Here is a 17,798-nt window from a genome sequence, read left to right as displayed (position 1 = left end):
TTCAATTTGTGAAACAGAATGCTGTACAACTGTCAAAAAAAAACTGAGCTAATATTACAAACTACAAAGTAAGTGTTATTTCAAAAATATCGCAGCAATACTGTGATTTCCAATTTTCACTCCTGGGAAAGTTAAGACTGGATTAATTATGACATTCATTGATATGTTAAACTACTGCTTAGAAACGAAGAATTGGATAACTGACAAATCTTATTGACATCACTGGAACTTTTCAAGCTTCCAGTGCTGACAGCGAACGTGGGTTCAGTCTTAAGAATTTGATCAAATGTAAATCAAGAAACAAGATTAGAAGTGGAACATTGTATGATCTAATGAGGAGAAAGACGTATTTTTCACCCGAACCTGGAAGACTGGAGGGGATGTTTTATAGAGGTATACAAAATTATGTGGATGGGGTATAGATTGGGTAAATGCAAGCAGGCTTTTTCCACGGAGGTTGGGTGATACTACAACTAGAGGTAATGGGTTAAGCAGAAACCCATGACCTTTAAGAGTGAAAGGTGAAATATTTAAGGGGGAACATGCAGGGAAACTTCTTCACTCAGATGGTGGAGTCTGGAATGAGTTGCCAGCGGAAGTGATGTATGTGATTTGAATGCTTCAGAGAAGTTTGGATAGGTACATGGATGGGAGTGGTATTGGGGAGAGGTACATGGATGGGAGTGGTATTGAGGGGGAGGTATATGGATGGGAGTGGTATTGAGGGGGAGGTACATGGATGGGGTTGGTATTGAGGGGGAGGTACATGGATGGGAGTGGTATTGAGGGTGAGGTACATGGATGGGAGTGGTATTAGGGGGAGGTACATGGGTGGAAGTGGTATTGGGGGGATATGGTACATGGATGGGAGTGGTGTTGGGGGGGGATATGGTACAAGTAAGCGGAAAGGCCTGTTTCTGTGCTGTAGTATTCCATGACTCTTCAATTTTGCCCCATCATCTGCCAGTCCTTCCCGACAGTCTCACTATACACTACCTCTTCAGCCCGATCACTCCAATTCCCCACCCCCTGATAAATTAGTTTAACCCCTCCACAACTGCTCTGGCAAATCTGCCTGGAGGGATATTGGTCCCCCTCGGGTTTGGGTGTAACTCAACACGTTTGTACGGGTGAAACCTTCCCCAGAAGAGATGCAAATGATCCATAAATCAGAAACACTACCCCATGCACCAGTCCCTCAGCCACTCATTCATCTGCCGAATCATCCTATTCTTGTCATCATTGCGCATGGCATAGACAATCCAGAGACTGTTACCCGGAGGTTCTGCTTTTCAGCTTTCTATCTAGTTCTCTAAATTCCCTCTTTAGGGCCCCTTCTCTTTTCATTCCTATGCCATTAGTACCAAAATGTACCAAGTTGTCTGGCTGCTCACTCTCCCCCTTTAGAATATCATGTACACAAACCCTGACCCTGGCACCTGGGAGGCAACACACCATCTGGGTCCCTCTATCGCATCCACAGACTCTCTGATCTACTCCTTTAACTATGGAATTTCCCATTTTCACTACACTCGCCCTTTGCCTCATTCCCTTCTGAGCTACAGCACCAAAATCTCTGCGGCTCCCCACTGGTAGGTTGTTCCCAACAGTATCGAATACTGTATTCTAGTTATTGAGAAAAGCGCAAGCGAGGCACTCTGTATGGGCTGCCTATTTCCCTTTCCTCTCCTGATGGTCGCCTATTCACCTGCCTCCTGTAACCTCGGAGTGACTTCCTCACTGTAGATCCTATATATCACCTCTGCAGTCTCCTGTATGACCCAAGGTCATCAAGGTGCAGCTCCAGTTCTTTAATGCATTCTCTGAGGAGCTGCAGCTCGGTCCACCTGGTGCAGATGTGGTTATTCCCAGACCTCTGAGAATTCCCACATCTCACACAAAGAACATAACTCAGCCCCTGGAGCCATTCTTACTGCCCTAACGATACATTTACAGATGAAGAATGAACAAGAAAAAGCTGACCAGATACTTACATCGCCCATGCCTGTTCAGCCAAAGCCAAAAGTCTCTCCACTCCAACACTGCTGCACTCCAATAATGGCAACTTTGCTTGCCCCTGCCTTACTTTTATTTGACTCTGCTAATGAATTCTGAACTCCCTTGTCATGCTCTGAAAATACGACTACGAAGCACAGATTTTTAAAGCTCTGAAATTAGTCCCTATCTATGCAAATACTCAAAGACTGGATCCCTTAGAATATCTTCCAATAACTTTCCTATTATTAATGTCAGTTTCACTGGCCTATACAGTAACTTTCTGGTTTATTTTTAGAGCCTTTATTAAACAGCAGAACAACATTAGCTATCCTCCAATCCTCCAGTACCACAACGGACACTAAAGATGATTTAAACATCTCTGCTAGAGCCCCTGCAATTTCTGCACTTGCCTTCCATAGGGTCCTTGGGAACACTTACACATGCCCTGGTGAATTATCCACCCTAATTTGCCTCAAGAAAGCAAACACCTCCTCCTTTGTAATCTCCGTAGGGTCCATGACCTCGATGCCACTTTGCCTCACTTCTGTAGTTCTGTACCCATCTCCTGAATAAATACAGATGCAAAAAATCCATTTAAATCTCCCCCCATCTCATTTGGTTCCCTACACATTATAATTCTGATCTTCCAAAGGACTAGCTTTATCCCTTGCAATCCTTTTGCTCTTAACATATCTACAGAATGAATCTCTTAGGATTCTCCATCACCTTGTCTGCTATGGCAACCTCATGCCTTAATTTTTTAAGCCCTCCTGATTTCTTTCTGAAATGTTCTCTTGCATTTCTTATACTCCATAAGTAACTCATTTGTTTCACCTGTCTATACCTATTATGCTCCTCTTTTTTTTTTCCTAACCAGGGCCTCAATATCTTTTGAAAACCTGGTGCAGATGTGGTTGTCAGCCAGACAGATAGAAGCTTTGTACTCTCAAAATTTCACTTTTAAAGGCCTCCCTCTCATCAATTACACCTTTGACAGAAAACTGCTGCTCCAATCCACACTTGTCAGATTGCTTGTTACATTTCAGCAGACTAGTAAGGGGTTGGCTAAGTTCAGTATCTGAATCAACCCATGCTGTTGTAGTTGTATAAACGCAGAAATGATCAAAGTTGCTGGACTGATGTATTGCAATTGGTTTTGCTGATATGACAGCCTTTGCGTGATCCTCAGTGACTTCCTGTTTGCTTTGGGAAATTTTCCCTCCAAGTAAGTCTTCTTGTTGTAGATGTGCCTTGTCCAAACTTGCTTTGTGTCCCTTGAAGGCCAGATAAATCGAGTAGGTAGAGTACATCACGTTCATGCCTATCTGCGGTCTCAGACGCAATCAGGATATCATCCACATGTTGTATGATAGTTTAATCAGTGCCTGGAAAACCCCTTAGGTGTTGTCTCAAGGCCGTGGTAGACAGTAGGACTGCTGTGAAGTCCCTGTGGTTGACCAACAACTATAAAAGCCAATTATGATTGACATTCAGGCACCAGTGGTACCGACCAGAAACCACTGGCCATATCGATAACATGTGTGGTGGGTTGAGGTGTTGATCATTGATGAATCTACCACCAGAGAGGTTAACTTGTCAATACACTCCACTCAGTGATCCTGTAATCTACCGTTGGACTCCAAGTGCCATTCACCTTCTGGACAGGTCAGACCGGACAGTCTGACCCACTGCATGTCTTAACAAGAACTCCTCACTCATCCAGCTGACTGACAATAGGTATGATGCCTTCTATAAATATTCTGCTTAGTACTGTTACAAGTAAGGATCAACCTGGAGGTTGGAACAGAACGTGTTTCATGTCCAGTGCAGCCAAATAGGTCTGCTTGACTAATTGTCACTCAGAAACAATGAGCACGCTAACACGCACAGAATTAGTAGGTCAAACATCAATTGTTAGATGGACAAGCCTACAATATCGACTGATCCTGTTATATCATATGACAGACCGGTAACAGTGGATTGGACATCTCTCCACCTGTTAGTTTTTCAGGCGAAACCTGCTTGATAATATTCAATCAGTATTCTGGTCCGTTCTGATCAGCACAATCCAGAAGCCCCAGGAATGAGTGTTGGTTCGGATCTAGTGCTTTTAACTGGGGATCCTGCTTCAGTTGGCTGCAGTGCTAACCTGTCTTGTTCACTTGCTCATCCTAGAATGAGGGATTCACTTGGTCGTCTCCTGATGGGATTTAGATGTTGATGGTATACACTACCATCCTGAAGTGTTGAAGTAACTTGTTGACCCTCTTTCACCACAATTTCTCCGTTCATCCACCTTCAGCTTTCAGGGTTCGGGTCAAGATAAATGGGATCTCCCACTGATGTTCCTTATTTGAATTGTCCTGTACTTTCATTGTCTTTCATCTGTCTCCCACTTCCAGGTGCAACAAATTTAATTGGAAATGCAACCTGCAGTGCATCAGTAGCTCAGATGGAGAGAAAGCTGTGGTAGTTCAAGGGGTTATTCGGTACGCGAACAAAAACCAGTTGATCCTGTTGTGTATGTCCCCATTAAACCTTTGTACTCCCTGCTTCACAATCTGAACAGCTCTTTCACCCATACCATTTGATGATGGGTGATAAAGGGTGAATGTTGCAATCGAACTCCACTGTCTTGTAAAAATACTTTGAACTCCTCACTTGGAAACATGGGACTATTATCACAGAACTGGGGGTTCCATGCACACAAAATAGTGTGCGTAAAATGTTTATCATCATCTGGCTGGTCAACATCTTCAGCGCTTTGGCCTTGATCCAATTAGAAAGCACATCCAGTGACGATCCAGCAGGCCTGCGCAGTCTACATGTAAAAGTCTCCAGGGTTTGGTTGCCCAATGCCATGGAGCCATAGGTATAGGAGTGTTTAAAGGTCGAGACTGCTGGTATGAGTTGCCTGGACGAACAATAAGCTCAATGTCTTCATGCTTTAAATTTGAAAATCCTGGCACCAAAACCTAGGTACATGGAGCTTAGAAAAATAAAGGGCTATGGGTAACCCTAGGTAATTTCGAAAGTACATGTTCGGCACAGCATTGTGGGCCAAAGGGCCTGTATTGTGCTGTAGGTTTTCTATGTTTCTAAAACATGGCCAGCAATTAGCAGGGCGGGCCAGTTATCCACATTCTGAGAGTTAGAGCATCTAAACCCTGCAGGCTGGGGCAGTTGGTTGCATGTCATTACAGGAACCCCTCCCCTATGGTCGACTCCTGACGGCCTTGGTTACTTAGAGATTATGCTGATTGCCATCGATGACAGCTGGATCCAAGCTGTCTGTCTCAGGAACTCAGCACCACTCCTCCGGTCCCAGTCCATGAGGAGCTGCTGAACACTCCAAACAGTTCGTGAATCCAGAATTCTTTTTACAGTGAGGAACCGTTCTTCAGTGACAAACCTGGTGGTAGCAGGACTGACGGTAGTGGGGGCTAAAGGATTAGTGTTTACAGGTTTTAATTTGGAAATGCGAAATGTGGGATTGATCTTGAGGGTCTTAGGGAGCTGCAAGGTGTAAGCCACCAGGTTCACTTTCTTGAGAACCTTGAAGGGTCCAATGAACTTGGGCACCAACTTCCGAGACTCCACCCGGGAAGGCAAATCCTGTAAAGCTGGAACCTGTCTTTTCATGTGGTTAGCCTGTATTTCAATCTTCCATGTAGAGGCAGGGGATTGGGAGTTTGACGTTCTAGTGTCCGTTTTTCAGTATGGGCAATCTGTTAGTTTTTGTGTGAGGGAAGGGTTGGGGTTTTTTGTGTGGGGGGGTGGGGTCAATGTTTCTCTTTCAACGATTTCCATGGTTTTTCTTTTGTCTTGTAAGCAAGATGAATCTCAGGAGCTGTATACTGGATACATACACTGATAATGAAATGAACCTTTGAATTCCTTCCCACAGTCTGAGCAGATGAATGGCATCTCTCCAGTGTGTACTCGCCAATGCAGCTTAAGTTAAGATGACTGAGTGAATCCCCTCCTACATCCTCAGCAGGTAAATGGCCTCTTCCCAGTGTGAATTCGCTGATGTGCCAGTAGGGAAGATGACTGAGTGAATCCCTTCCCACAGTCCGAGCAAATGAACGGCCTCTCCCCAGTGTGAACTCGCTGGTGTGCTAGTAGGGAAGATGACTGAGTGAATCCCTTCCCACAGACTGAGCAGGTGAATGGCCTCTCTCCAGTGTGAACTTGCTGATGTACCTTCAGCTTTGATGGCTTAGTGAAACCCTTCCCACAGTATGAACAGGTGTATGGCCATTCCCCCGTGTGAACTGACTGGTGTGCCTGTAGGTCAGATGATTGAGTGAATCCCTTCCCACAGTCAGAGCAGGTGAATGGTCTCTCCCCAGTATGAATCGACTGGTGTGCCTGTAGGTGAGATGATCGAGTGAATCCCTTTCCACAGTGTGAGCAGGTGAATGGTTTTTCCCCAGTGTGAACTGACTGGTGTACCAGTAAGTGAGATAATTGAGTGAATCCCTTCCCACACTCTGAGCAGGTGAACGGTTTCTCCCCAGAATGAACTCGTTGATGTACCTTCAGTTGGGATGACTGAGTGAATCTCTTCCCACAGTCTGAGCAGGTGAACGGCCTCTCCCCAGTGTGAACTCGCTGGTGTACCAGTACATCTGTTGATCGAGTGAATCTCTTCCCACAGTCTACGCAGGTAAACGGCCTGTCCCCAGTGTGAACTCGCTGATGTACCTTCAGTTGAGATGACTGAGTGTATCCCTTCCCACAGTCTAAACAGGTGAATGGTCTTTCCCCAGTGTGGACTGACTGGTGTGCCAGTAGGTCAGATGATCGATTGAATTCCTTCCCACAGTCAGAGCAGGTAAACAGCATCTCCCCAGTATGAAATGACTGGTATGTTTGTGGGTGGGATGACTGACTGAATCCCACAGACCGAGCTGGTGAACAGCCTCTCTCTTCTGTGCACTCACTGGTGTGTCTGTGGATGGGATGACTGAGTGAATCACTTCTCACAGTCTGAACAGATGAACAGCCTCTTCACAGTGAGAGCTCACACATGCATCAGCAGATCAGATTATTGAGTGAATCTGTTCCCACACACGGAACAATTGAACAGTCTCTGTCCCTTGTGAACTCACTGGTGTGTCTGCCTGTCAGCTCTGAGTGAATTTCTTCCTACAGATGGATCAAGTGAACAGCTTCTCACTGCTGTAAATTTTCTGTTGTACAACCAGCTTGGATGACAGAATGAATTGCTTCCCACAGGCAGAACAGATCAGCAAATGCTGGTGTGTTCTCAGCACCCCGGTTCCAGTGGACTCACTGAGTTCAAAGAGAAAACTCCATTTCAGACACAAAGCATGTTTCCAGCTGGGATGAGACACTTCTTCATCTCCTAGGATCAACAACAGATATATTGGTGTTACAAAGGAAATATCTGGTCACTCCTTAAATACCTGGACAGAGACATTAAACCTGATGTATCGTTGAGTTTGAGATTCCTGTACACAAATTCTTTGCTGCTTCGCACCTGTAAAAGGATTCTGTGATGTGGCTCAATTTGTCTCTCTCTACTTGTGTTATTTCAAGTTCTGGTCATATCCCACAGCGCTACAAAGAGCACATGATATTACATGACTTATCCTGGAGGCTTTCTAATTACTCTGACCTTCTCTCCCACCACCCAAGGTGATTGACAGTGGTGAACTCATTGATGGTAATGCCAATGAAGATAAGATCATAAGATATGGGAGCAGAATTAAGCCATTTGGCCCACTGAGTTTACTCTGCCATTTCATCATGACTGATCCATTTCCCTCTCAGTCCCAATCTCCTGCCTTCTCTCCGTATCCTTTCATGCTTTGACTAGTGAAGAATCAACAATCTCTGTCCCTTGACTTGCCTTCCACAGCTGCCTGTGGCAACGGATTCCATAAATTCAACACTGTCTGCCTAAAGAAATTCCTCCTCATCTCCATATCTCCAAGACACCTTGCTATTTTGAGGCTACGCCTTCTGGTCGTTGTCTCTCCCACCACAGAGAATATCCTCCACACATGCACTCTATCAAGGCCGTTCAACATTAGATCTGTTTCAATGAGATCCATTCTCATTCTTCTGAATTCCAGTGAGTGCAGAATATCAAACTCTTTTCACATGACAAATCATTCAGTCCTAGAATCATTTTCATGAACCTTCTTTGAATCCTCTCTAACATCAGCATTTCCTTTGTAAAGATCCAAAACTGCTCACAATACTTCAAGTGAGGCCTCACCACTGCTTTATAGAGCCTCAGCTTTTATATTCTAGACCTCTCAAAATGAATGCTAACATCACAACATGGAGGGGAGCACAGTCATATTTTGATTTGGAGTGTGCCACTTTTCTTACCCAGGAGAAAGGTGTTTATATCAATATGTACTCAGAGAGAATGGGACAAAACATGTTCTAACGGGTAGAAAGGCCCAGAGAAAGAGTTAAAACAGGTGATTTTCTCAAGAACTAAATGTCATGGAAGAATTTTGTTCTGTTTTTCCATCCAGCACTAACTGACATTTTCCTTGACTGCAAGGTAGACTCTTCATCTGAAATGAACTCGGAAGTATATTTTTGTTCCAAGTTCCTAAACATTGGATTTAGATATCTGGTGCTTGGCACTGTCTGACAGACAGTCCATCTGCTTCCATTCCCTACACTTGCGCTTCCAAACACATTCTACAGACTGCTGGGGAAAGCACTAGAATTGTCACTATACCCAAAAATTCCCACGGAGGCTGACATCAGACTGTCTTTCAGGAGGGTGAACCCTAGCAAGGACAGAGGCCCCAATGGAGTACCTGGCAGGGCTCTGAAAACCTGTACCAACCAAATGGTAGGTGTGTTCAAAGATATTTTCAATTGCTCATCGTTATAGTCAAAAGTTCCCATCTGCATCAAAAGGACAATAATCACACTGGTGCCCAAAAAGAGCAGGATAAACTGCTTTAATGATTATCGTCCAGTAGCACTCACATCTACAGTGATGGAATACTTTGAGAGGTTGGTAATGGCTATAATTAACTCCTGTCTCAGCAAGGACCAGGACCCACTGCAACTTGCCTTTCGCCACAAGAGATCGACAGCAGATGCCATCCCATTGGCTCTTCACATGGCCTTGAGTGATTCAAGACCAATACGAATATATTTCAGGAGGAGTTTGAAAAGATTTGGTTGTCAGCAAAGACATTTGAAAATTTCTACAAATGTGCCGTGGAAAGCATTCAAACTGGCTGCATCACCATCTGGTATGGGGGTGGTGGCGGGGGGGGCTACAGCACAGGATTGACAGAAGCTGCAGAAAGTTGTAAACTTACTCAGCTACATCATGGGCACTAGCCTCCCTAGCATCGAGGACATCTTCAAGGAGTGATGCTTCAAAAATGTGGCATTCATCCTTAAGGACCCCCATCACTGAGGATATGTCCTCTTCTCATGGTTACCATCAGGAAGGAGGTACAGAAGCCTGAAGGCACACACTCAACGATTCAGAAACAGGTTTTTCCCCTTTGCCATCCGATTTCTGAATTAACACTGAACCTATGAAAGTGAGCTCACTACTATTTTTGCACTACTTATTTATAGAGTCATAGCACAGCACAGCCCAGAGTCTCCGCCACCATTTCATCATGGCTGATCCAATTTTCCTCTCAGCCCCAATCTCCTGCCTTCTCCCCATATCCTTTCATGCCTTGGCCAATCAAGAATATATCAACCTCTGCCTTAAATATACATAAAGACTTGGCCTCCACAGCTGATGGTGGCAACGAATTCCACAGATTCACTACTCTCCAGCTAAAGAAATTCCTCCTCATCTCCATTCTAAAAGGACGACCCTCTATTCTGAGGCTGTGTCCTCTGGTCTTAGACTCTCCCACCACAGGCAATATCTGTCCACATCCACTCTATGAGGCCTTTCACCATCCGATGTGTTTCAAAGAGGTCACCCCTCATTCTTCTGAATTCTAGAGATACAGGCCCAGAGCCATCAAACTCTCTTCATGTGACAAGCTGTTGAATCCTGGAATCATTTTCTTGAACCTTCTTTAAACCCTCTTCAGTTTCAGTACATCCTTTTTCAGATAAGGGGCTCTAAACTGCCCAGAACACTCCAAGTGAGGCCTCATCAGTGCTTTATAAAGTCTCAAAATGAATGCTAACATAGCATTTGCCTCCTCACCAGAGACTCCCTTTAGGGAATCCTGCACAAGGACTCCCAAGTTTATTTGCATCTCACTTTCTTATATTTTCTCTCCTTTTGGAAAATAGTAAACCCTTTTTCATTTCTTCTACCAAAGCACATGACCATATACTTCCCGACACTGTATTCCAGCTGCCATTTTTTTGCACATTCTCCTAACTGTCCAAGTCCTTCTGTAGCCTACTTCCTCAAAACTACCTGCCCCTCCACCCATCTTAATCTCGTCTGTAAACTTTGCAACAAACCAATCAATTCTATCATTAAAATTATTGACATATAACGTAAAAAGAATCAACCCCAAAACAGACCCCTATGGAATACCAGTAGTCACCGGCAGCCAACCAGAAAAGGCTCCCTTTGCTCCCACTGTTTGCCTCCTGCCAGTCTGCCACTGCTTTATCCACACCTGAATCTTTCCTGTAATACTATGGGCTCTTAGCTTGTTAAGCAGCTGCATATGTGGCACCTCATCAAAGGCCTTCTGAAAATCCAAATATACAATATCAACCAATTCTCCTTTGTCAATCTTGCTTGTTATTTCTTCAGACTTGTCAGACAAGATTTTCCCCTGAGAAATCTATGATGACTACAGCCTATTTTATCATGTGCCTTCAAGTACCGAGACGTCATCCTTAATATTTGACTCCAACATCTTCCTTCCCACTGAGGTCAGACTAACTGGCCTGGTTTCCTTTCATTTGCCTCTCTCCTTTCTTAAAGAATAAAATGACATTTGCAATTTTCCAGTTTTCAGAACCATTCTAGAATCTAGTGATTCTTGAAACATCGTTACCAATGCCTCCACTATCTCTTCAGCCACCTCTTTCAGAATCCTGGGGTATATGGTAACTTCATACACTTCATGAACCCTGAATCCTGGAACTTCCACCATACTGCTAGTGTCCTGCATAGTGAATACTAAAGCAAAATACTTATTCAGTTTGCCCGCTATTTCATTGTCCCCCATTACTACCTCTCCAACATCATTTTCCAGCAGTCTGATATCCACTCTTGCCTCTCTTTTACACTTTATGCATCTGAAGAAACTTTTGGTATCCTCCTTAATATTATTGTCCAGCTTACTTTCTTATTACGTCTTTTCCTTCCTAACGACATTTTAGTTGCCTTCCGTTGGCTTTAAAAGCTTCCAAATCCTCTAACTTCCCACTAATATTGTTCTATTATATGCCCTCTCTTTGGCTTTGACTTCTCATTAGCCATGCTTCTTTCCTCAAGAATACTTCTTCCTCTTTGTGATGTATATATCCTGTGCCTTCCAATTTGCTTCCAGAAATTCCAACCATTGCTGCTCTGTCGTCATCCCTGCCAGTGTTCTTTTCTGATCAATTCTAGCCAACTTCTCTCACGTCTCTAATTCTTTACTCCACTGTAATACTGATACATCTGACTTTAGTCTCTCTTTCTCAAATTTCAGGGTGAAATCGATCATATTATGATCACCAAGTGTTCTTTTACCTTAAGCTCTCTGATCAGTTCTGGTTCATTGTACAACAGGTTGGAGGAACAACACCTTATATTCTGTCTGGGTAGCCTCCAACCTGATGGCATGAACATTGACTTCTCAAACTTCCGCTAATGCCCCACGTCCCCCTCGTACCCCATCCGTTATTTATTTATATACACATTCTTCTTCTCTCTCTCCTTTTTCTCCCTCTGTCCCTCTCAGTATACCCCTTGGCCATCCTCTGGGTTTTTCCCCACCTCCCCTTTTTCTTTCTCCCTCACCCTCCTGTCTTCTCCTATCATTTTGGATCTCCCCCTCCCCCCTCACTTTCAAATCTCTTACTAGTTCTTCTTTCAGTTCATCCTGACGAACAGTCTCGGCCTGAAACATTGACTGTACCTCTTCCTAGAGATGCGGCCTGGCCTGCTGCATTCACCAGCAACTTTGATGTGGGTTGCTTGAATTTCCAGCATCTGCAGAATTCCTCGTGTTTGCGTTTTTAAACCCAATCCAGAATAGCTCATCCCCTAGTGAGCTCAACCACAAGCTGCTCTAAAAAGTCATCTCACAGGTACTCCAGAAACTTCCCCTCCTGAAATCCAGCACTAATCTGATTTTCCCAATCTGTTTGCATATTGAAGTCCTCCATGACGATTGTAAAAATTCCCCTTTTGGCATGCATTTTCTATCTTGCATTGTAATTTGTAGGCCACATCCTTACTACTGTTTGGGGGTCTGTATACTGCTCCCATCAGAATCTTTTTACCTTTGCAGTTCCTTAGCTCTATCTACAATAATTTAACACCTTTCGACCCAATGTCACCTCTTTCTAATACTGTAATTTGATTTCATTTTTTTAAACCAACAGAGCCATCCCTCTGTCTTCCTGCCTATCCTTTTGATACAATTTGTATCCTTGGACATAAATCTCCCAACTATAATCTTCTTTCAGCCATGATTCAATGATGCCTACGGCATCATACCTGCAATTTGCAACTGTGCTACAAGTTCATTTACCTTTTTCCATATACTGTGCACATTCAGATACAACACCTTCACCCTTTGATTTTGTCCACCTGGTATGCTGCAACTTGTTCTGTTGACTGCAATTTTGCCCTATCAACAGCCTCTACTCACTACACATTGCCTGTTTGTGAACCAGCTACCTCACCTTCAGCACTATCATCCGCCTTTCCTACAATACAATGCATTGAAATAAACGCATCAAGACACTAGGTGAACCATGCTCAATCTTTTCATTCCTAACTTTGTCTGAGGTCTTAGCAACATCTGCCTCCACAATCTCTCCACGAACTGTTCTGGCTCTCCGGTTCCCATCCCCCTGTAACTCTAGTTTAAACCCCACCCTGCAGCATTTACAAGGATATTAGTCTCCCTTCAGTTCAGGTGCAAGTCATCCCTTCTTTATAAGTCCCAACTTACCTGGAAGAGAGCCCAAAGATCCAAAAATCTTTGTCCACTATCCTACACCAACTCTTTAGCCACATGTTAAACTGTATAATCTCCATAGTTCTGGCCTCACTAGCACATGGCATGGGTAGCAATCCTGAGATTACAACCCTAGAGGTCCTGCCCTTTAATTTAGCACCTAACTCCCCATGCAGAACCTCATCACTCATCACTCATCCTACCTATGTCATTGGTACCTACACGGACCACGACTTCTGGCTGTTCAGCCTCTCACTTGGGAATGCTGAGGACTCGATCTGAGATATCTCAGACCCTGGCAACGTACCACCCAGGAATCTTGTTGTTGCCCACAGAACCTCCTGTCCGTTCCCGTAACTCACAAATCCCCCATCACCAAGCGTTTCTCATCTTCCCCCTTCCCTTCTGAGTCACAGAGGCAGACTAGGTATCAGAGACCCAACCACTGTGATTTTCCTGTGTTAGGTCAACCCCCACGACAGTATCCAAATTGTTGTTGAGGGGGATGTTCAAAGTGGTCCTTCATGCCTTTCCCTTTCCTGCCTGTCACCCTGTTTCCTGTGTCCTGCACCTTGGCTGTAATTACCCCTCTATGTGTCCTAATCCTAAAAGATTACTGTCATAACCTATTTGATCTTCCTTAGAAACTCAAGACCCAACAACATCCTTGTAAACTTTCACTGCACTCTTTCAACCTTATTGACATCTTTCCTGTAGGTAGGTGACCAGAAATGCACACAATGTTCCAAATTAGAGCTCACCAACTTCTTTTACAACTTCAGCATAACATCTCATCCCATCTCCTATACTCAAAACATTGATTTATGAAGGTCAGTGTGGCGAAAGCTTTCTTTACGACTACCTGTGTGTCTAGCCGTGACGCCACTCCCAACGAATTATGGACCTATATTCCCAGATCCCTTTGTTCTGCCACACCCCTCAGTGCCCTACCAGTCACTGTATAAGACTATATAGGACCTGGTTGGTCCTGCCAAAGTACAAAACCTCACACTTGTCTGCATTAAATTCCATCTGCCATTTTTCCAGCTGATGTAGATCCCTCCGCAGGCCACAACAGCCTTCCTCACTTCCAGTCTTGGAGTCATCTGCAAATTTGCTGATCCAGTTAACCACATCATCATTGATATGGATGACAAACAACAAAGGAACCAGCACCGATCCCTGCAGAATACCACTAGTCACAGGACTCCAATTACAGAGGCAACCCTCTAGTACCACTCTCTGGCTTCTTCCACAAAGCAGGACCTTGTAAATTAAGGCCTTGCCAAAGTTCATGTGGACAACATCTACTGCCTCGCCGTCACCCACTTTCCTGGTAACGTCCTTGAAAAACTCTGTAAAATTGGTTAGCCGTCACCTACCACACACCAAGTTATGCTGCCTATCCTTAATCAGTCCATCTACTGAAATACATCTATATCCAGTCACATAGAGTACCTTCCAATAACTTTCCCACAACTGATGTCAGACTCACTGGTCTATAATTTCCTGATTTCTGTTTAGACCCTTTTTCAAACAGCAGTACATTGGCTATCCTCCAATCCTCTGGTATCTCTCCGGTTGCTAATATCTCTGCGGGGACCCAGGCAATTTCTAAACTTGCCTCTCGTAGTGCCTGAGGGAACACCTTGCCAGGCCCTTGCGATTTATCCACAATGATTTGCAGCAAACATCTCCTCTGTTATCCGTACAAGGTCCGTGAAGTTAATGTCTCTTTGCCTCACTTCTATAGACTCTGTATCCTGTATGCCTGAGTAAATACAGATGCAAAAATATACGTACTTACACAGTGATAAAAACTGAATTACAGTATTACATTGTACTGCTGCTGCAGAAGTAACACATTTCACGACGTATGCTGGTGATATTAAACCCGATTGTGATTCTGAACGAGAACCGTCCATCACGGTCACGGCGATGCGCATGCACCACAGAAATGACCCCACCCCCAACAGCAGACAGCTCTCCCGGGCCCGAGTACGTATCGTGGGGGGGGAGAAAAAGGGAAGGGACAGGGAATATCCCAGGATGCAAGGCAACAGTGATTCCAGAGCTCATAACAATTGTCCCGCAGTGGCGGTGCAGACACGGAGCCCAGCTCCTACCTGCTGCCGATCCTCTACACCCTGTCGTACATTAGTCGCATGCGCAGTGTTCGGGAAAACCGTGTCCCCCTGCGCCTGCGCTGTGTCACGGACGGCAGGTCGCGGAGATTTCTGGGTATCCAAGGCGCCGGAGCAAGTGTGGGCAGGCGAGGTTGGCCGCCACGTCTCAAAAACAATCGCAATCAGTGTTTTCATGCTAAAAACTCAGGACCTACTTTAACGCAGCAAGCACCCACAAACAATATACTTAATGGCAAGAGGCAGGCGGTGTGATAGCTGTCAAAAGTTGTGGCCCCCCCATATCTCAGAAAGGATGTGTTGTCATTGGAGAGAGACCAGAGGAGGTTCACGAGGATCATTCCGAGAATGAAGGGGTTAACATATGAGGAGCGTTTGGCAGCTTTGGGCCTGAACTCATCGAAATTTAGAAGAATGTGGGGGTATCTCATTAAAAACTACCGAATGTTGAAAGGACTAGCTAGGGTGGATGTGGAGAAGATGTTTCCTCTGGTGGGGAATCCAGAACTAAAGGGAACAGTCTCAACACTGAGAGGCAACCCTTTAGAACAGAGTGAAGAAGGACCTTTTCTACCCAGAGAGTAGTGAATCTGTGGAATGCTCTGCCGCAGACTGTGGTAGAGGCCAAGTCTGTGTATCTTTAAGGTGGAAGTTGTTTATTTCCTGTTGGGTCAGGACATCAAAGGATATGGTGACAAGGCAGGTTGGGTGAAATCCAAGATCAGCTGTGAAGGAATGGTGGATCAGACTCGATAGGCTAAATGGCCTAATTCTGCTCCTATGTTTTATGGTCTTAAAGTCAGGGGCGGCATGGCAGTGTGCTGGTTTGCACAATGCTGTATAGTACCAACAGCCAGGGTTAAATTCCTGTCATGCCTGTAAGGAGTTTCTACGTTCTACGTTCTGACGTGGGTTTCCTCCTGGTGCTCCAGTTTCCTCCCACAGTCCAAAGACATATCAGTTGGTAGGTTACGCACGCAAAATGCTGGAGGAACTCAGCAGGCCTATGGAAAAAAATATAGTCGATGTTTCAGGCTGAGACCCTTTTTCAGCACTGGAAAAAAAAAGATGAGAAGTCAGAATTAGAAGGTAGGGTAAGGGAGTAAGAAACACAAGGTGACAGGTGAAACTGGGGGGGGGGTTAACATTAACATTAACATCAACATTATCCTTCCTCATAAACACCCGACAAGCTGTCTCTACTTGTGCGCCAACCACCATCTTCTTCCGATTCACTTTGGTTCCCGATACCCCTGCAAATCTAGTTTAAACCCTCCCCAATACACTCATCCACTACCTCATTCTATTTCTATACTCACTGTTGTGTTGCACAGGCAGCAACCCCAAGATTGAGGTCCTGCTTCTTAGCTATAGCAGAGGATAAAAATCAAGACTCCAGGCACTAGAACAATGAAAAACTAGTTGCAGGAGTCAGAGGAATAATTACAGGACTGTTTTAAATCTGTAGACTGGCAAGTTCAAGTACTCATCTGGAGATGTGATTGAATACACTATGGTTGTAATAGACTTTATGAAAAAGCTGTAGGTAAGTGTGACCCCACTAAGCCATCCAGGGACTTCCTCAATCAGAAGCCTTGGATGAACCGTGAGATCCAAAATTTGCTGAGGGCCAAATACTGTATACTTTATTATACTTTATACTTTATTGTCGCCAGACAATTGGTACTAGAATGTACAATTATCACTGCGATATTTGATTCTGCGCTTCACACTCCCTGGATTACAAATATTAATATTAAAAATAGTTAAATTTAGCAAATATTAAAAATTTTAATTATGAATCATAAATAGAAAATAGAAAAATGGGTAGTAAGGTAGTGCAAAAAAAAACCGAGAGGCAGGTCCGGATATTTGGAGGGTACGGCCCAGATCCAGGTCATGATCCGTTCGGCAGTCTTATCACAGTTGGAAAGAAGCTGTTCCCAAATCTGGCCGTATGAGTCTTCAAGTTCCTGAACCTTCTTCCAGAGGGAAGAGGGGCGAAAAGTGTGTGGCTGGGTGGGTCGTGTCCTTGATTATCCTGGCAGCACTGCTCCGAGAGCGTGCGGTGTAAAGTGAGTCCACGGACGGAAGATTGGTTTGTGTGATGTGCTGCGCCATGTTCATGATCTTCTGCAGCTTCTTTCAGTCTTGGACAGGACAACTTCTATACCAGGTTGTGATGCACCCTAGAAGAATACTTTCTACGGTGCATCTATAAAAATTAGTGAGGGTTTTAGGGGACAGGCCAAATCTCTTTAGTTTTCTCAGGAAGTAAAGGCACTGGTGGGCCTTCTTGGCAGTGAACTCTGCTCGGTTGGAGCAAGTCAGGTCATTTGTGCTATTGACCCCAAGGAACTTAAAGCTTTTGACCTGTTCCACTTGTGCACGACCGATGTAAATTGGGTTGTGCGGTCCGCTACTCCTTCTGAAGTCAACAACCAATTCCTTTGTCTTGCTGACGTTGAGGGATAGGTTATTGTCTTCGCACCATGCCACCAGGTTCTTAATTTCCTCTCTGTACTCA

At 44.5% G+C, this 17,798-nt stretch overlaps 1 protein-coding gene across 2 annotated transcripts; it reads right to left on the bottom strand.

Annotated features, from left to right (window-relative positions):
• Positions 1 to 676: 676 nt before the first annotated feature.
• On the bottom strand, positions 677 to 15,317 carry LOC134353848 (zinc finger protein 239-like). Of its 2 annotated transcripts, none has more exons than XM_063062319.1 (2): positions 15,254 to 15,317; positions 677 to 7,372 (listed from the first exon to the last, which is right to left on the bottom strand). In XM_063062319.1, the coding sequence occupies exon 2, from the start codon at positions 6,847 to 6,849 to the stop codon at positions 5,992 to 5,994; it is 858 nt and encodes a 285-aa protein (XP_062918389.1). In that variant the 5' UTR covers positions 6,850 to 7,372; positions 15,254 to 15,317; the 3' UTR covers positions 677 to 5,991. The 2 variants fall into 2 exon arrangements, with proteins under 2 accessions (XP_062918389.1, XP_062918390.1); XM_063062320.1 differs by lacking the exon at positions 15,254 to 15,317 and adding an exon at positions 14,935 to 15,230.
• Between the last annotated feature and the right edge of the window lie 2,481 nt (positions 15,318 to 17,798).

The sequence above is a fragment of the Mobula hypostoma genome, chromosome 11 (assembly GCF_963921235.1).
Source record: "Mobula hypostoma chromosome 11, sMobHyp1.1, whole genome shotgun sequence".
In the NCBI taxonomy this organism is placed as follows: Eukaryota; Metazoa; Chordata; class Chondrichthyes; order Myliobatiformes; family Myliobatidae; genus Mobula; species Mobula hypostoma.
The sequence above is the reverse complement of the archived record's forward strand: the minus strand, read 5'-3'. Positions and strand labels throughout refer to the sequence as shown.